This window comes from Antennarius striatus, chromosome 9 (genome assembly GCF_040054535.1).
Source record: "Antennarius striatus isolate MH-2024 chromosome 9, ASM4005453v1, whole genome shotgun sequence".
NCBI lineage: Eukaryota > Metazoa > Chordata > Actinopteri > Lophiiformes > Antennariidae > Antennarius > Antennarius striatus.
The window spans coordinates 15,387,975-15,408,448 of record NC_090784.1 but is presented as its reverse complement, the minus strand read 5'-3'; the positions used below and the strand labels follow the sequence as shown (position 1 = coordinate 15,408,448).

The following is a 20,474-nucleotide window of genomic DNA, read 5'->3' as shown; positions in this document are numbered from 1 at the left end:
GTGTGTGTGTGTGAAATCATGCCACAGTGACACATACTCTGATTAATCTGAACCTACAACCTTTATTGGATGGGTTAAGGTGTGCACAGGAGCAAATTTGAGAGTCAGGAAGAAGGTGACTGATGGAGGGAGGCATCATGAGAGAGGAAGTGGTAAGACAGGAAGGAAAGTGGACACATCAAAGAGAGAGAGAAAATAGCAGACGGCAGCATTTTATGTCGCTGAGCAGCCTACAGTTTTCACAGATCTCTGATTGGCTTTTCACACTTGCATGGGATCTGTGGGGGATCCCCCCTGGGTAAACCCACCCTCTGGAGACAGAGAGAAGGAGTGGGAAGCAGCTCACAGTACAGAATGTGACGAGTTGGCTACATGATGTTAACAAGCCAGGGAAACTCAAAGCGAGTGACAAAAGAGACTGAGGATCAGACAGCGTTTCTTCACTGCTGTAACACCAACAGTCTCTGCTCTCCTGTTTTATCTGAATTGTGCTTGCAGTGGTCTGATAAGTCTGTTTATTTCGGTCCGTCGATCGTCGGCGCCGCATCATGAAACAGTCTTGTTCTGCTCTTACACCCTTATTTTCTTTTCTTTTTTTTGACATCTTATTTCTTTATGAACATTATGAAAAATAACTTCAGCCAGTCTTTGATGAAAATGAAAACTGGTAAAATGAGCAGGTGTTTAGATTATGAAGGTCATTTTTGTTATAACAGTATGTCGGCGGTGTGTTTGACCAAGAGAGACTACAGAAAGTGGAAGGTAGTTGTAGACGGGCTGCCAGAGATTTACAGAAGTAAAGGGGGTAGATGCTCAAACAGGATGCTCATTACTGTATGGGATGGATGTGATAATGCACTGGGTTATGGGGCACGCATACACTTACATACACACACGCATACATGTATACATATGTCCTAAACGTTACATACTGAAATATGAAATTACATATTAATACACACAACTTAATTTCCATGATAAGTTTCCCATACCCTCCCATTAATATAATTTGATTTACATGGTACTTTTCCAAAAAAAACCCTGAACTTTGCTTCAGCTCAGCTGCGCTCCAAAATTCTCCATCTGAGAGAAATTGTGTTCCACTGTCCACAACGTAGGAAGTCCTATCAGCTATCTTGGCTCAGATTCCTGGTCTCTCTGCAGCTGTGCTCTCTGGCACAGCCAGCGGCTGCTGCTCCCAACTAAATATGAACAACTTTCTAAGTACGAAAACTCCCCATGCATAATCTATTACTTTATCCATTTGACTTTTCTAATAACACTTCCTGACTCTTTCCCTAATTCGAGCCCCTCTATGTATTTTCCATCACAATCCGTTGCTTGTACACATTATGTGTTTGTGTGCGCTTCACAAGCTGTGTTGTACAGTTTTTATATCACATTCTGGTTTTGATCTATACAATCATACAATACACCATAGCCTCTGTATCCGCAACAGAACCCTGCATGAGCTAACATATAGAGAAATCTTAATAATATATTCCTAATGCTATACTGTGGTAAGTTGCTATGCTATCATAAAGTATGTTGAATCAATTCACAGACGGAGTGGATTTCTCATGAAATAAACGAAAAAAAGAACCGAGACGTGAACGTCCCTTCCCTTTCTGATTGGCTCCTGCTGACATCAGTCAATGTTATGAATGTGCAGTTGAAGGTGGGCATGTCAGGTGTCGATCAAGCAGAAAGCATCGATTCAAAAGTGTTGATTGTCTACCGAAGAGTTCAATAGGAAGGAAATCAGAGCATCTTCTGTCTGTGACAGGCTGAAGAACAGAGCAGGGACCTTTCCACCAGAAAAGGGAGGTCAGTCAATAAATATCTGGGGGAAAAAAAAAAGTATGCAGGGAGGAGTATGATGGTGTCCTTTTCCTCCTCACTTGAGAAAAACGTTTGTTTCAAAAAACATTACTATAAAGGTAACGGGTGTGATTGCTGTTTAGTTCTGGTTCTGGTTCCTGTTCGGTTGACACACTTTAACCCAGACATCCCCCCTCCACGCCTCTAGCTTTTTGTCCTGCTGTGCTAATTGGCTGGGGGAGTTGTCCCTCATCCTGTTCGTAGCCTGCGATTGGTCAGCCCGGTGGGCTGGTGATGGTCTTGACTGTGTAATTCTGGAAGAGTGGCTGCAGAAACATACCCATCGTGCCGAACACGCACACAAATACAAAGATCCACAGGAAGAGGCGGTCAATCACCATGGCAACATACTTCCAATCCTCGCTCACCTGTGGATTTTGGGGGGGAGGGGGGTAAGAGGGAGATTAAGGTTAGCACAGTCAAACTATTTTATAGTCATCCTCTATCTACTCCTCAGCCTTTTCCTGATGCTTTGAATTAATGGAGGTGAAGGGTTAATGTGAACAGGGACTCGCTCCGCCACACGGCTCTGATGAGGTCTGACACGAGTCAAGGAGGAGTAGGACGGAGGCAGACAAGAGGGGATGATGGAGGGCAGGGAAACAGAGGTGTCTGACACTGTGGACCCTGTGATGATGATTAGGGGGGTGGGATTAGGTGGGGAGGGGTGCACCGTGCAAGGACAGGGAAGACTTTAAAGTGGGGGGCGTGAAGGATGGTAACTAGGGTGATGATGGAAGGCATTACGGAGGATTGTTATTTCCTGTGTCAGTTTCTTTGATTCCAGAAGAGAGGACTGGTCTCATAAAGCTCCTGGAGGAGACACAATAAAACATTCTAATCCAGCCTCTCTCCAGCTGTACTCCCTCTCTGTGCACACGTCACACCGCTGATATAATTACATGTCTGTGCAGAATATTCAGAGGGTTAGGAGTGCATCATCAAATCTGTCTCCTTTTCTTATGTTCTTCTGCTCTCCCCCATGCATTTCAAAAAGCAAGAGCTTAACGACACCGTTGAGCTGTGCCGGTGTCATTTTAACTTGATGTGGCCCTGAAAGGACAGCTTTCTGCTTTATCCTGTTCACCCACACTCAGCTAAAAGATTAGAATTAATTTTTACGCATAGAGGAGCCTCCAGTACAGTTAAATTCAGCCACTAACAATTCCAAAATGTTTATTTTACACTCTACTGGTGCACAAAAATACGGTCAGGATTAATTTCTATTTAAACATCCAGACATCACGGAGCAGCATTTGTTTTGTGGCCAACTGACAAGTGCAAGTCCAATGTTTGCTACTTGTTAAGCTCCTCTTTTCTGGTTTTCAACCAATCAGAACACTTTAGCCGTTAAACGATCCCCACAGTTCACCAGCTAGACGCTAACCGTGTTTGTCTTGCTGTCTGGTCTGGTGAATATCGCCTACGGGGGTTTATTAGTGGATTTACACTCTTAAAACCTCTACTTGACATGCTGTAATGAAGTCACTACGCTGCTGACGGAACTTAGTGATAACGTCGTACTCACACTCTGGTCATCATCCTCACTCTTCATGTGGTTGGCGATGAAACGCACTCCTTCCACCGCCTCCTCAAAGCCGGGGCAGGCTTGAGCCAGGATGGCCTGAGTCAGAGCAGGACCTCCTGCTGCTTGCTTCCCCCGTGGGAGGTTACCAGAGCCTCCTTCCCGCCCCTCCCTCACCCTGTTCAGACCGTCCATGGATCCCCCTCCTGCGCCTCCTAGATCCCCTCCAAACTGTTTAATAGACGCCCGATTCACGTAGCAGGTACAGGGCTCACTGTCCTCCTTGCTGAACACCCCTGTGGAGTTACCCCCTCCGTTCCCGCTAGCGTTGCCCAGCCCGAGTCCCACCATCAGGGCCCCCGCCTCCCCGCTGCGCCCGCCATCCTTCTGCTCCTGGGCCCTCCTTCTTTGGCGTAGCCGTTGGCGCTCGCAGCTGTTCCTGGGCTGTCGCATGAAGAGCAATGCAGGAAGCTTGTTGAGGAACACCAGTTTTACCCAGGGAGGCATGGTGTGTGTGGTGGGGGAGCGATGGTGGACGTTAAGCACGCAAACGCTGGTGACAATAGAGAAAGTCACCAGGACCATGGTGAACATCAGGTACTTCCCCACCAGAGGGACATCTAGCGAAGTGGGCGGGACAATCTTGGAGATCAGCAGCAGGAAGACGGTGAGCGCCAGCAGCACGGAGATGCAGAGCGTCATCTTCTCTCCGCAGTCGGACGGCAGGTAGAAGACGAGGATAGCCAGGGAGGTGATGAGCACGCAGGGGATGATAAGGTTGATGGTGTAAAACAGGGGCTTCCTGCGAATGATGAAGTCGTACGTGATGTCCACGTAGGTGGGATCGGCCGGGTTCTCGTTCCGTCTGCCTGGCAGGGCGATGATGTCCCATTCCCCGCTGGGCGTGAAGTCGTCCATGCTGGCCACGTCGGTTCGCAGTACCAGGTCGATCTCGGTGCGGTCGTACGTCCAGGAGCGGAAGCGGAGCGTGCAGTTCTGCTGGTCGAAGGGGAAGTGCTTGACCTCGATCTTACACGCTGATTTGTAGATGGCCGGGGGCAACCAGAAGATACTTCCGTCGTAGGAGACCACCGCATTGGAGTAGAAGGAAACCTCGTACACCCCATCAGCACTGAGAGGCAGGGTGAGAGACATGAGATAGAGAAAGAGAGTCAGATCTGAAAAGAATCTGTGTGACCATTATTTAGAAAACAACTTTGTGGACAAAAGTATGATGTGAAGCTACAGCTATAAACTCAACTGGAATCCTCTTGATAGGGTGACTAAAGTTCAAGGCAATCAGGAAAACTTATCAATATAATGTGTCAAACTGGGATTAACAGGATCCCTTTTTCCTGAGTTTGATGAGTCAGGATATGTTAATCTTAAGAACGAGGCAGGAAGAGTCAGACACATTTGCACAGAGGAGAATGGTGCAGTTTCCTCTGAAACAGAACAAGTGGTCGACGTCATCTGTACCTCACAAATGCAAATTACAAGAGGAGTTACTATTTTACACGAGTGAACAACCATGTCATGTAAGGCATTAGAGTATGATACAGCTTTTGTGGCGCTGCTTTGTGCTATATATTAAAGTGGGCTGAGTAAAATTAAAAGTACATCTACAGTATATCGCGCTCTCGTGTTGCAAATTCCTATAACTTGGATTTTAATTAGATTACTGGAAACTATTCCAGGCAGAACTACTTTCTCTCTCTGTGTGCACTTGATGGGAGCAGTGTGCATACGCAATCCACAAAAGACAGGGTTGTGAAGAGGTGAATCAGGACTGAACACACACAAATGTCCCCAGGTGACTCTTTTAATTGATAAGATGCACAACTGACACATTTTGTTGATATATACACAATATTTTCCGCACTATAAGGCGCGCCAGATTATAAGGCGCACATTCAATGAATGGCCTATTTAAAAAATGTTTTTTTCATACATAAGGCGCACTGGATTATAAAGCGTACTGGATTACAAAGCGCATTGGATTATAAAACTCATCTGAGAATTCATCTTCAATCAATGGTCTATTTTAAAACTTTTTTCATATATAAGGCACATTGCATTATAAGAAATTGATAAAATTAAAGGCTTCTAGGTACGCCTTATAGTGCTGAAGATACTGTAATGTGAATTATATATACACAGAAACTCTGCTACAAACTTAATTAAAATACATTTAGACATTTATAAAGCATTCCTGGAGGCAGAAAACACAAACCACATATTTTATACAACACAACCAGAAAAAACAGCCGTTTCTATAAATATGTGCAAGTTTACCTTCTTATTTCTACAGAGGAGCCCCTGTTTTCCCTCGTGTTGGTTTATGTGTCTCTGTTAGCAGTACTACATTAAAACTACTTGACAGATTTTCATGAAAAGTGGTGGAAGAGTTGGCCACGTGACAAGGAAAACCCATTCGGTGTTGGACTGGATCCAGATAGAGGGATTTAGGGTTGGATCCCATTTTGCTTTTACTTATTATGACAGAACCCTGAAGGATCCACTGATGGGACAAATGTCTTGCTGGACTTTGGTGTAATAATTTTGATGTGCCATTCTAGTTAGTCAGCTGTATGCACCTGCTGTGACTGGATATACACTGCGTGCGTGTATGTGTGTGTGTGTGTGTGTGTGTGTGTGTAAAATGCAGATAACTTTGAAGTATCTCATGAGACTCAGAGGTACTGTACAGTAATGTAGCATTAGTAATTTAAGCAGATCACAGTGGATGTATTCAGTCACGTGTGACAGGCCTACATATTGTACATGATCCATAAGTATTACATTAAGTATAGCATGACAAGTGACTGCAGGTAAACGGATGATACTTAACTGATGCTCTTACCCAGAGTGATTTCTATTGGTTTGAATTGTTCATACAGTATTCATGAGATGTTGTGCGTTTGGGTGGAGGAGAGACTCACTTGTTGTAGAGCACCACATCAGGCAGCCAGATGTGTTTAGAGGGCAGCCTGACCTTCAGCATTCCATCAAACTCCTCAGGGACCCAAGTCAGGCGATAATCCTGCCACTCCTGAGGGCCGATAAAAAAAAGAGGTGATTTATCGCTAATCTGCCGTTCGCACAGCAGCAGCGAGATGACGTGCCGGCAGCAGCGGAGCAGAGGAGGTGGTTCTGTCCGTATGTGTGTCTGTCAGTTAATTTCTGGTTAATATAACACATCACATGACACATGAGCTGCTGTTCTGTCCATATTTGCATTATACCTTTAACTACAACCACAGAGAGAACCCTGAATGGTTTGGAACCACCTCCAACAGAGTGATTAGTGGTGTCTACAGTGAGGATGATAATATATCTGCAAGAGGCAAACAATAACGTGACCTTTGTGTCACCTTTAGAAAAAGGCAGCAGCATCTTGTCGCGGGTTCCATTCTCATCTGGCTCTTCTGCATTACTGCTACGTAGGAATGAAATTCCCAAGCTGGCTGATCTGCACTGACCATGATGCATCAGTGGTATTTACGGGTCGCCATGGATCCAGGACAAGATGTCCTTGACTTCACTGCCTAATGGCTCAGGAGAATCTACAGATGGCAAGTCCATGTTAATGTCATATATCTGAATGTGCACGTTTTTCTGTCAAGGTACAAAATATTACATGGAAGAGCCATAAATAATCTGATCAAAGATTCAGGGATTATTAACAGAAAGGCAACCGATCAGATATACAGAATCTAAAGTTAAGTTAATTCTGAACATACAGTATATTTCTGTGATTTGTTCTAACACCTGCTCTCCAGTCAAGCCTGGATTGATGTGTGTGTGGGTGAATGCCTTTGTATACCCTGCGTGTATAAGTGTGCACAACTGCATATCGTACCATGTTATAGGCCTCAGCTGCAGGCATACAGGAAGCCAACCATGTAGAAGAAGTTCGCAGCTCAGTCACAGTTCACATTATATCAGATTACAGCAAGTCTAATGCAAAGTTTGATTCATCAGTGGTGAACTAGGGGTTTGGACTCTGGTCAGTTATCATCAGATACCCGTGTTCTAGAGGACTGTATGTCTGACATTTCACCAGTGTGGATGAATGCTCTGGTCCCGACCCGATCAAACACCTGGACCACAAGGATGTCTCTTTGGACCGCCGCTCATACGGTCTACTGGTGCAACAGCATAATGTCCCCTGATTATGTAATGTCAAGTTTAGCTTAGTAGATCATAAAGAAATGGAATTATTCATCCAAGTCCATCATGGTGTGTGACGAATGGCCACTGGATGAGAACCAGAGATCAAATCAAATGTTTGGTCTCCATGTTTGTGACATTTCTGTTTTGTCAGTGTTCTTCAGTATGTTTGGACATGAGGATGAAGAGAAGAGCAGGAAGTCTCACCTGTGTTAACCAGACATTGGTGGTCATCACTTGTTCTCTTTCATGCTGCAGAAACAGGGGGACACACGTTACAAACTGTGATGTAGCGTTGATGATTCTTCAGAGCTTTATTGAACGACGAGTTCAGCATCAAAGGTCAGATATGTTAACTTTTAAGAACAGGAGGTTTTACACTCTTCCATCAACACCCTGTGACAACATGTTTCCTGCTAAATGTTCATGTATTTTAGCCTCTGCAACCCAGGACAGCAAAGAAGGGATATCCCTGGTGACATCATTCAGATGTCATTAAACTGTTAAGCTGAATGGATGAAATTCTGATTTCAAATGATCTTTTTCAAAGTGATAAGTCCATTTACTCAGGTACTCTCCTTTGATGGGAGGCAGAGTATTTTACCTGAATAACACATTCTAATAGTGACTACTTTCATAAGGTAACATCAAAAACTTATTGTGAGCACATCCCCTAAATGCCAGAGACACACACACACATACACAAGCGCAAACATTTCATACATACTGTATAATGAAAACATCCAACATTAAGTAAGACATTAGAAGAACGCCTTTGCCCCCCAGCCTCACAAATTCATGCATGTCTCAAACACAACAGGTCAGGGCACCAGAAAACATCGAGTGGATCTGATGATTGCTTGACTTGTATTAATGCTGGTTGTAGCTTTCTTTAGGAACCCAACATCTTCATGCAAAACTGGGTCAACAATACACCTGCCATGTTAGAGCTGCATTATCTAGCAGTGCGATGTCTGCGGGCCACGTCGGCGCAGACACTGACATGAAGCTTTAATTGCCTCGATTAATAAGTGACTACTGCTATCAGACATTTGTTCGCCGTTTTAGAAGAGAAGCAGGACGAGCTGTGAGAGTCTGTCTTTCAGACGTCTTGATAAGATGCTGTGTAGTTTTTCCCTTCAAGTGTTCAAACAGAGAAGCCACTGCACTGATAAGACAGGGCTCGCAGAGCGTTACGTCATTCATTCTCCATCTAAAATATTCCCAAACTTTAGATGATCGGGACAGGGATTTGGGGTTTTTGAAACTGAAATAGACTGGTTCTCTCCATGCGTGCAATACAGAGATTACAGACAGTGATGACAGATACTGATGCAAGTTAAAAATAATGTTCAAACTTTCAGATCTTTTTTAAAATTCCTAATATATGAAAATCCTCCTCCTCTGTACGTAACAAATGTGTTCTAAGTACTTGATTGTAGATATACTCAAACAGTTTTTTTGAGTTATCTTCTGGAAACAAAATAACGACACAGACGGATCGATAGATTGATAGACATAGTAAATCAATCACTATATTGTCCAAAAATTAAATGCATGCGTGCAATTACCTCTACCACTCTAACATAATCATCTAACACACATGTCCTGCATCAGTGAGATGCTGTAACAGCTCCATCCATCCATCTCTATCCTCTCTCTGTACGTTTGTGTCATTTGCTTTAACGTGACCTCTGATCTTGAAGTGTAAGTGCACTTCTTTGGACTTTTGTGTGAGCTCGCTGGATGTAGCCTCTCTGTTGACTAACTGGGTGGTTGATTCATTCATGTCATTGCAGGTGATGTAGGTGTGGATATTAATCCAGACCTGTTCATCGACAGTTTGTGGTATAGCAGAATGTAAACATCCACAGGGGCTGGTGGAGCTTGTGTTTCACCCTCCTGTATAAATGTTTCAAATGCATGAGGGAGGTCTGCGTTGTTCCGCCTCGTAGTCTACAACGGAGGTAAACACGGCGCCAGCTAGACGTCAGAATGAAAAGAGTGAGCGAGCGAGGCATAAGACAGGCCGGGAAGTGACATTTTAATGGCATGCTTTGGGTGCCAGCCACACCTGCAGCATTAAACAGCCGCTAGCAGCAGCTTAAAGCTAACTCAGAGAGGAGGAAAATCAATGACTTTAAATTGGAAACACGAGTTCCCGGAGCTCCTTACCCTCAGAGAGGAGTGAGAATTCATCCTCCCTCTAATAGAGAAGGGATGATGCTTTCTTTCATACTGTTTGTTGTTTACAAAGTGATACTAGAAGCCCCTTTGTTATATTTCATGTCTCTATTGGTTGCAGTTCCGTGTAATAAGGATATGCCTCTTTGATATGAACTAGACTTCAGCGTCTCGCCGTAAGAATTAAGATTTTCATGAATAATCTTTATGAAACAGATCAGCTCATGATTCAATGATAACTAGACTGAGAAATGTTCTCGGTTTTCCACCTTTAAACAACATAATTTTGTCATTTACAAATATATTACAACTGAAGGAGATTTGTATCTATTTGAGATGACCAGCATCAATTCTCCACGTAAATGTCATCTCTCAATCTTTTTTATGTGTAACCTAAATGAAATTCTAAATATCATCTTAGTTTATAAATAAAGATGGAGCCCACTGATTGAAACACACAAACGCCCAGATGTGTTCACACTCACCACACTAATGAGTTGGGCTAAAGACACCATCAGCTGCACAGTAACCAGCTCTGAGCCATTCGTCGCAGGACGGATCAGTTTGTTGTAGTGCGCTGGGTTCAGGAGACGCTCCACCAACCGCTCCTCTGTGTCTGCCCCCAGGCCGCCTGTAATGAGAACACATCATCATCATCATCATCATCATCATAATCGTCATCATCATCAGCTGACACAAAAAAGGAAAAATTCAGCCATCTGCGTCTCTCTTGGCAATTTTTAAAAAAAGACGTTTTCATCTTATCAGATGAAATCTTACAAGAGCAGGAAATCGGCGTCGCTGTTGTGTTTGTGTTTGGCCGCGGCCTTCGCTGCTAGCTCTGAGGGTTTGGCTATCCATGTGTGCTGGGAATGGAAAGCCTCTGAACCATAGAATTACTCATCACTGCCGGCTGGAGCACGTCAGCACAGCTTGATACACACTTCTCACAAGAACTGACATCATATGAGTGAGTCAAGCAGTCTGAATGTCTCTATCGCTTTCCGTCCCGTCTCGCTCTCTTTTCGTGCCTCTCCTCCGTCTCCATCCATTCTCCATCCATTCTCCTCTTATGCACTTTTCCTCAACTGCCAGTCTTCTGCAGCTTTGGTTTATTTTCACTCCATCTTGTACTTCCCCTCTGCTGTCTTCCCTCTTCCATCCCTCCCTCCTGTCCTCCATTAATAGCAGACTGAAGCGAGTGGTCAAGCTTGGAGGAGCTTCACCTCCTTCCTTTCCTTCCTCACTTTCTTCCTTTCCATCCTCGCCTACTTCTCTTCCTTCATCTCTCCTGTCTCTCTGACATCTGCTTGCTCCCGTGCAGCACTTTTTTCCATCTTGCAATTCCCTCACAGGTCCCCCCCCCCGTAGATAAACACAGGCTGTGCGCTGCTAGCACTGCATCAGTGTTGTCATATTTGAACCTGCTATTTCAGAGGTTATTAATGGTGCAGAAAAACAAACATGACAGTCAGTGAAATGACTCAGCCTCAAAGGCAGTTTTTATAGAAATAAATCAGCCGTAAATTGGAATGAAACTAAATTTATGACAACAACATCACACCGATATTACTGGAGAACCTACTTTGTGCTGATGTGATAGCAGGAGACCCTGTATCCCTTCGTGACCCTGTTTGGAGGGATCACAATGATTGATGTTCATAATGGATTATAACCTTGTAAGCATTACAAACTTTGTATGCATGGTGGAAAAGAACAAACATTAAACAAGATGGATGTAAAAACACGACACACCTCTGGGCTGTTTATTAAAACACTATCAACAGTACAAAGCAAACATAAGGATGGTGATCTGTAGCTGCAGCGTTATTTGTAAGAGCTCAGTTTATTAATATGGATTTATTTTTTCATCCTCTTTTTTTGTAAGCGGTTCGGGTTTAAGTGTTTCTTTTGGATGTTATACACTGAACACTAAAATTATCTCATCAACAAATGTAATCACGTTTGCTTTGAGCTTTTCTGTGTCACATCACCGGACAAACAATCTGATTGGTTCGCTGGTTCAGTCATGCGTGTCGTCGTTGAGCTTTAGAATGCCATGAATGGCAATTCAAGTAGATGAATAAAATGATGATAAAATTAGTAAACGACTCAGAAAAAAAAGTTTTACAGTTGGTTATATTAAGATAAAATACATCCCAGCAAATCTTCCATAAAACTCTTATGGTTTTAAAATGGAAAATGTTATAAACACAATAAATACTGTATAATCGGCTGTCTGGATATTTCATATCTTTCGTTTCTTTGCTGGCCCCCACCCCCACCCCTCTCTCCTCCGTAGCTGCTGAGTTATTCAAACAGGAATGATATCCTCTGTCTCAGAATCAATGAGGAGTCTATTCGTGCTCTGAAACCCCAACACCCGCTCCTCATTCCTCCTTTATTAATCTCCTATTTTTTCTATGGTATAGCATCTCTTCCATCTCATTTTATTTAATACTCCTTTGTCTCTCCATTGTACGAGCTGGGCCATATCCACACACCCCCAACACCGTCAATCGCTCACTCTTTCCCACTATCTCCATCTTCCCATCGCTGACAGCCACTGTCCATTTATTGCCCCTTCTCTCTCTAATCCAGCGTCATCAATAAGAACGCTGTCAGCACATGTGTGTAGCTCCCTGCTTGTTTACTGTGCACCATTGCTTTTCACATTATTATACAGTATGTGTGTGTGTCTGCTTGTGTGCACACATCCATGAGGGAAATAAGCATTACAGTCTGCGTCTGAACCATATGAGTAATGTGTATTATTCCCAGAAGCACAAGGCAATAATACAGTCGGATGAGACACAAGGCTAATACAGTTCACTTAAACAATGATGAAGCCGGAAAGAGCTACATTTCCATCAGCCCGGCTCATAAAGCAAACAGTAGCTTCATGCTAAAACTAACCAGAGGTTAACTTAATGTCTCACTTAATTTTTCTCAATGATATTTGGTTTTATCTCCTTTATAAACGCTGATTATTATGAGGGTGAATAGTTAGTTCTATAATAAACACCTCCATGCGTCTGTACTCCAAAATCTATTACAAAAAATGATTTTGCCTTCGATTCTTGTGGTTATGTGCTGTTTCAAAGCTCCTCCATCGAAAAACACTTGAGATGACTCAAACCAAAATGTTCAAGGCCAAATTTTCTCCGCTGAAACTGTGTAAAAGAAGTATGATTGGAAGACATAAGACTGACTTTATGTCTTTAATGTTAGAGTAATGCTGTATGTTAAAGATGATGACCTTCTGTAGGCCAGGGAGCATGTGTTTCTCTGACAACTGCTCCATATGTATTCTATGGGATCACTATAAGCGAGGTGCGTTTCAGCAGTTTGAATACTCTCCCATTAATCGGCACTCTTACAAACTCCTATCTGGATGTTGATAGAATCCATGCTGGAGATACAGATCACAAAATCAAAATTATTTTGTGAGATTAACATTAAATGTCAGGAATAGATGACATAAAGTCCTTAGTTTCATTTGACAAAACTTTTTTCTTTGCATGAGCCTCAGGATGAGAAGCTAGACGAGTATCTTATGGCACTGATACACGTCCGAGAACATCAGTCTATTCTGGTTTTCTTCAAACCAGCAGTACATATCAAGACGCTCCAGCCTGATAATTGTACAAACATATTAACCAGGCTCTTCTTGTATTTTCCTCATTTGTGTTTGGTAATCCTCTTAAACAAACACCGGTGTTTCTCTCTTCTCTCTCCACAGACCACACTACGTCATGCTAAAGGCTAAGCTGAGTGGCTGTAATGCTGCTGGTCACTCAGATTGTATTCTGGTTGTTTTCCAGTGCAAATATTGAAAACTTAATGTGACACTGTGAATATTTCAGCAGGGCTCTCCATTAGACTCCGTTAGCTGGGATAGTTACACACCACAATGCACATGCATGTATACACACACGTATGCGACAAAAGCGACATGGTGGTTCAGCATTACATCTGTAGCTGCACACGTTTGTCTTTCATACATTTAATCATCAGTTGATCTCGGTCACACTCCAAGTCCTTCTCACGGTTTTTCACTGCGTATATTTGATTACATAAAATCATCAACTATGATGTGTTACAGCAGTACACACACGCTGTGAAGACCAATGTGGAGAAAATTAGGGTGAAGCAGGGCCTAAAATAAATCCTCCCGATAGCTCTATTGCAGTGATGATCTCTGTGTTGCTGACTGGGATGAGAAAAGGATGGAGGGAAGGGTCAGCCGTTGCTCTTCTCTTTTCAACGTGCCCTGCCAAAGAGGTTTTTTGGCTGCAGCTGGGATCATTTATGCTGAAATATTCTTAAATCTATAACGGCGAGCTCCATTGATCTACTGGCTATTCCCAGCTGGCTGCGTAGCGTCCATTCTGCTGCCGCACCACAAAGCTGTCCCGTTTGATGGAGCAGAGGCTTTAGTGTCGACAAACTCAAACATCAACAAAGAAAACTACGGTAGATTGGCACTTTGTTAATGTTAGCTGAACATTTAGACATAAGCTAAGCACTGCTTTTGGAGCTCTCCTTGAGCTCCAAACATCCTCTGAGACTTTTATCAGGAACAGAAACTTTTATCATGTTCTTTTTTTACTTTAGTCAGCACCTTGAAATCCTGCAACGATTCTAAAAATACATTTTATTCTTAGTGCGGTCAAAAATGCACATACTCTTTTGTTTGGAAGTTTTAGAAGTATAAATAACATCAAAAGTGTCACATCATTGGTTCAGACTACAAAAGGATTGACCGTATGAAAGCACCGCTGTCAGAAGCTCTGACTTAAAATGTCCACAAATCCTCATATTGGGGACATAAAAAGGTGCTTTATTTGTGTTATTTACAGCCCAAGGAGCTCAGCTGCAGGATGATGGATGGTTTGGTTTTCTAACTATAGTGGTGCATATTTCAAGGATTGTAATAAAATACATCATTTGAACGGTGTAATGGCTCTCATAGCAGCTATTATTTGAGCTATTATTCAGATGCCCGTAAATCCTCAGCCTGTGCTATCACCATGTCGAAGCCTGCTGCCTGCTAATAACATGTTCACATGGGGAGAGAGGATGACGTCTGTTTGGGCAGAAATAAAAGTGTATAGATCACGTTTGAGCTCATGTCTTGCCTCAAGGAGGAGATGAAGAGATGTTCCAAATCAAACCACATCTATATTTGTGCTTTTTTTCTTTTTGTTGTTAAGCATTTTGCTTACTTTTCCACACCTGAGTACTTTTAGATGTTTTCTAGAGAGACACATGACATGCCAGTTTTCTACCAAACATTTCTTCGTCCAACTGAATCGTAGCAACACAAACTTTTCAAACATCTCCTCTCCGGCTCTTTTTCTCTGCTGCTTCAGTTTCCATTAAACCCCTGAGCCCCCCTGCCTCCCTCTAATCTCTAGGGCCACACATACTGATGTGCCTTGTTGCAGTCACACACTCATGGACACACGCAATCTTGCGCAAATCACACATGAGTGCACATGGTTTTGCACACGTAATCTCACACACGACTGTGCGCCTCTGTTGTGCGACCGCTGTGTCTTTCCAATCGCAGATGCAGCTCCTCTGTGCCAATCTGATCCTGTTGCTCTGTGCATTGGGAGTCGGTCCAAAGACACAGAGCCAGAGCAAAACAGGACGGCAAGAGGAAGACAGGAACCGACAGGAAGACAGAGATGGCGAGACAACGGCAGAACCATAGAGACGAGGAGAAGACGAGTGACGACAGGCTGAACTGACCCAGTAGAACTATTAAGACTGACCCGCAACGGAAATGGTTAGCTGATACTCACAGAGGACAGTAATAAGGTTGCGCCACATGCTAACACACACTAACACAGACGCACATGACAAGATGCATCACATGGATCTGTGTTAAGATGCAGCTGATGAAGGAGCGGCTGTAGAATGAATACAAGCACACTGGAGACTGTGCTTCATATCCAGTAACCTCCTCCATGAGGTCAACTCAGCACCACAGACCTGTTTATTATGCATGGCCTGCAGGGGGAAATGACAAGAGACATCCTCCTCACACAACAGGACAGCTACATCCTCACAGCGGTGCCCACGACAGGTGGTGGGACGCCCTTGGACGTCCTTGCACGACAGAGAGAAAGAGGTTGGAGGGAAGGAAGGGTCAGCTGTTTGTATTTCTCTGCGTGTTAAAGGCTTATGTAATAAAGTTTTTCGGTATATCTGGAGGAGAAACGTTCATACGTTTGGTTTCATTCGCTGAGTTTGTGCATATAATTTTGTTTGTAAGCAAATGTTTTGTGTTGCTTATGTATTGGAATCTCTTGATTTCTGTGTGACACTCCAAATGTGTATGTGTGTGTGTGAGTCTATGTTGAACATTTCTTCCATGTGTTTTGTGTGTTTATATCCTGTTTATAGTTTTTGAGGATGATGCTAATCAGATTCTCTTCCCTTAAGGGAACATGACTCATTCGTATTCCCCTGCTTATGAAGCTGCTTTAAGTGATATTTAATGCTGGTAGCACTTCCTGTTTTAGAGCGCATACCCCCGTCTGAACTCTGGAACGATCGACCAACAGAACTGACGGCTCGGAGGACATGAGCATCAGCCACCAGGTTCAGAGACGTCTCATAAATATCACACATTCTAGTCACATTCTAATTTACTTTCATTTATAGCTTGTTTTTATTGCTTTTTCACATTTAATTTGCATTGCACTACAAACAGACACCAGCCTCTTAGGATGCTCACATTAAACTCCTGCACACTTTCTATACTTTTTGTATTTTATGCACTTTAATGACTTCTTTTGTCTAAAACAAGCATGTTACAAACATGACTGTGCCTTAAACTAAACCTGAAGTTATACTTATATTATTTCTTATACTGCTATGCTCTTAAATCTATACAAAACATTATTTCACATTATTTCAGAGCCTTACTCTAATAATAACTGTTAGGTATTGGTACGCTGATGATAAATGTCAGGTAAATGAAGGTCAAAGCATCATCGAGTGTCCTTTTTGATTGTTTCCTTTTGATGGTTTCCGGATGGATTGTGATGAACAGCCTGGCGTTAAGTGCTCTTTATATGTCCGTGTGCATTAGTAACATAAAGCCTGAGAATGCATGTGTGACAGGGAGAAAGCAGGAACATGTTGTCGCCATGGGTGATGATGAAGAGCTAGTCAATGTGAAGCAGATGGTCAGGCATGTGTGTGTGTGAGCTGATGGGGGTGTGTTGGGCTGTTTGGTGATGTGTGTGTTGCTACACAGGCTGTGACAAACAGTCTTCTTGCTCGGAGGCACTGCGCTGGCCTCTACCCTGTCGCTACTATGGATTGGCTGCAAATATTAAGTCGGCCATAAATCAAGCAATCAGCTGATGTGTTTTCCTCCCTCTGTTTGGGGCAAATCCTCACTCAGGAATCATTCACACCGAATTAAACCTATAGAGATGAAATACATCCAAATGCTTCAGCGACAGCATCATAAAGACGATCCAGAGTCCAAAACAAACAGACAACAGAACATATTTACTTCTATTTACTCCACTTGTCTTTTAATGACAGGATGTAGTTTTTCTCATGCCTCTCATTAACTTGCCCACTCCACGCAAGACCTCCGGGTTAATGAGCTCAGGGGTGGGTGCGTGGGTGGATGGATGGAGGGTAAATAACATGATGTAGACAGGGATCTGCTGTTTGAGGTGGTTGTATGTTCTAGTGGGTAAACACTTCCATCCCCATCAGGGAAACAACTAAATCATAATGTTCCAAAAGTAAAAGCAGGGCCTCTAAATGAACTATTCTGACTCAGATCTTGTATTTCTTACTGTTTTTTCGCGTTGTGGAGAGTATTCCTCCACATCATTCCTCCACGCTCACGTTCGTTGTGAAAACAATGGTGACAAAGCACCGATATAGTGGTTTCCTCCACCTCTGCCTCTCCTCATTATCTCCCCTCTGCCTTCATTTCCCAGCTCAGATAAACACACTGAATGCGGGTGATTTTTCTTTTCTTTTCTTTTCTTTTTTTTTGGCGCTAAAAATGTGACGATGTGCCCGCAAAGAGCGTCGAAGGACCCGCTAGCCGAAGTTAACTCACCTCCCGCAGTGATGGCGAGGAGCAGCAGCGTCGTCAGCAGCAGCGGCGTCAGCCCGCCTTCCATCGTCTTAGGTGCCCTCTGAGCCCGAAAGGTGTTCACCGCGATGGGGAGGCGAGCCCTCAGCACACCCGTTAGCGTTACACCCCCGGCTCCACACGACCCGTACCCCCCTCCGGTTCAGCCTCTACCCGGCATGGTGACGTCGTGACTCTCCTTCGGTGTATTTAAAAAAAAATGTGTCGGTCGGTCCAGGTGAGCTCGCGCGGTGCTGGTCGTTTGGTGCTGAACAGCCTCCGCGATGCGTCGCGCGGGGGGCGGGGCGTGGAGGGGCGCGCGCGGAGGCGCAGGTTGGTGGAGAGGGGGAGAGAAGGGGGGCTCCGCAGCTCGGCGGGCGATGCCGGTGTCTTCCCCGTCACACGGAGCATCTAATATTCAACACCGTCAGGCACGAACAAGCGAGTCCGCGGCGCCGCTGGTGACTTCATCCCGGGTCCGGTCCGGCGTCAGGACATCCTTCATGGGTTCCTGTTGCAGCTTTGGTAGTAACTGCAGGCCAAATATTTGTAGCAGCAGTGGTATTTCAAATCATATCAAATGAATTTTTCATTAAGCAGCCGCAAGGAAAGGCTATAAATATGACAACATCTACACTGACTTCTTCGTTCTAGTTGAGATATTTGTTTAAAAAAGCACAATAACGCCCCCCAAAAAAGATTGGGACAAGTAAAAATATACATTTTTGAGTGTTTGTTTTTTGTGTTATAGTTTATTTAGGAAAATATATTTCAGCCCTCTGCATAAATCCAATCATATAATAACAGATATGAAGCATTTGCCTCAAATAGAACGCAAAATATTGCATTTACTGAATACTGCAGTCTCAAAGATATTCCTCCCCTTCATGACAAGTGTCTAGTTCTTTACAGTGCAGTTTTGTTTTTTTGTTTTTTTCTGAGATGACCCACTGCACACATGATTCGAAGCCAGACATCAGTCTGACAGCATTCTTAAGGATTCTTAGCTCATCCCTCGAGGCCAAAGGCCTGCAGGTCTTTGATATTCCAGGGTTTATAAGTGCCCTATTAAAAAAACCCACCAGTCATTATCATAAAGATATGAGTCCAGCAGTATTATGACCACTATAGAATGTTCCACGAACAAACAATCAAGTAAAGTCAATGTCGTTGGATGAGCGTGTATTCTGCAACATGGCTCCAGCAGGTCATCCTGAATAGACTGGTGATAGTAGTGAAATATAAAAACTGAACTGGGTGATGACGGCAGAGGGAAAGAGGTATAAGACTCAAAATGCAAGAGGGAGGGCGAAGAACGAAATAAAAAGAGTGTGGGTGGCAGGGATGGATAGCTGGGAGTGAACTAAGTAACCAGGAGAGCATGATGGAGGGAGGAGGCAGTTGCTATGGTGACTAAGAGAAACCAGAAAGCTCCAGGAGGAAACGACCTGTTTCTCCTTCATTTTGTCTATTTTCATCTCTGACACACAAGAAAATAACACGCATGCGCATGGCTCACGCTACAGACACACACTCATGCATAAATGCACACAGTGCCTACACACACAAATGTGCATATGCATGCAAACAGTCCAACTTTTTCTCTTGTGCTATCTTTATACATCTCTCTCTCTCTCTCTCTCTCTCTCTCTCTCTCTCTCTCTCTCTCTCTCTCTCTCTCTCTCTCTCTCTCTCTCTCTCTCTCTCTCTCTCTCTCTCTCTCTCTCTCTCTCTCTCTCTCTCTTACAGTCCTCTCTATCTCTCTGCAGTGAATGAGTTGACCTGACAGTGCTCCTCCTCTGCTCTGAGTGCTGTGAGTCTCTCTCTGAATTATTTAAAAGCTGGGACCCCCACAAGTGCTTGTCTTCCCTTAAACATCCCCCCACCCCCACCCCCACACGCACGCGCACACACACACACACACACACACACACACACACACATCTTCTTTCCTCTTTCCCTTCCTCTTTGGCTGTCATTTTTCTGTCTTCTGTTGGCTCCAAGTACTTCCTGTGTTTCTGACATACATATCATACCTCAGAAACACAGACTGGTTAATGGTGTAAAAAATAGTTGTGTGATTTCCACATCTTTTTACATGAAAAAGTATTTATGCTACTTCATATTTTATTGCTACATTTCAGAATCACATGTTTTAGTTTATTTCTATATTTTAATACTGTTTTGAGAGTTATAGTTATTAAGTGGGCTGGGGTTTAACATACCAAACATATGATAGTTATGTATTCCTCGTTACTAGTCACTAGTCCGAGTTACTATGTAATCCGGTGCTATAATAGGTACTTAAATGACTTCTAGCTGCAACAACAGCAACAACAACAAAAACTCTTTAAATGACAACAATAACACCACTGTTGAATGAAATGGTCATCTTTTAAAAAATGTTCCTTCTATTTTGCTGAAAATCTTTATCTCATTTAAAGAGGCATAATTTTTGATCCATTCTTTTATCTGAAGTCATGCTTTGGTATTCAAGTAAAGGATCTAAATAAATCCTCCACTGCTGATACATTGGACGTTCATATCTAGCATGCCAGTAATACAAATTATGCATTGCATTTTGATTAT

At 43.3% G+C, this 20,474-nt stretch overlaps 1 protein-coding gene across 1 annotated transcript; it reads right to left on the bottom strand.

The window, feature by feature from the left end:
- Nucleotides 1-52: 52 nt before the first annotated feature.
- On the bottom strand, nucleotides 53-18,587 carry chrnb2 (cholinergic receptor, nicotinic, beta 2). The gene is made up of 6 exons (XM_068324709.1): nucleotides 17,871-18,587; nucleotides 10,249-10,394; nucleotides 7,787-7,831; nucleotides 6,349-6,458; nucleotides 3,410-4,538; nucleotides 53-2,249 (listed from the first exon to the last, which is right to left on the bottom strand). Exons 1-6 carry the CDS (start codon nucleotides 17,932-17,934, stop codon nucleotides 2,097-2,099), a joined length of 1,647 nt encoding a protein of 548 aa, XP_068180810.1. The 5' UTR covers nucleotides 17,935-18,587; the 3' UTR covers nucleotides 53-2,096.
- Nucleotides 18,588-20,474: the final 1,887 nt, after the last annotated feature.

What these genes read in the sequence shown, in the direction of transcription:
- chrnb2 (XM_068324709.1), bottom strand. Translation starts at nt 17,934, where the DNA reads ATGGAAGGCGGGCTGACGCCGCTGCTGCTGACGACGCTGCTGCTCCTC. An exon ending in CCTCGCCATCACTGCGGGAG is followed by an intron (nt 10,395 to 17,870) that starts GTGAGTTAACTT and finishes TTCTCATTACAG; the next exon opens with GCGGCCTGGGGGCAGACACA. An exon ending in TAGCCCAACTCATTAGTGTG is followed by an intron (nt 7,832 to 10,248) that starts GTGAGTGTGAAC and finishes CTGTTTCTGCAG; the next exon opens with CATGAAAGAGAACAAGTGAT.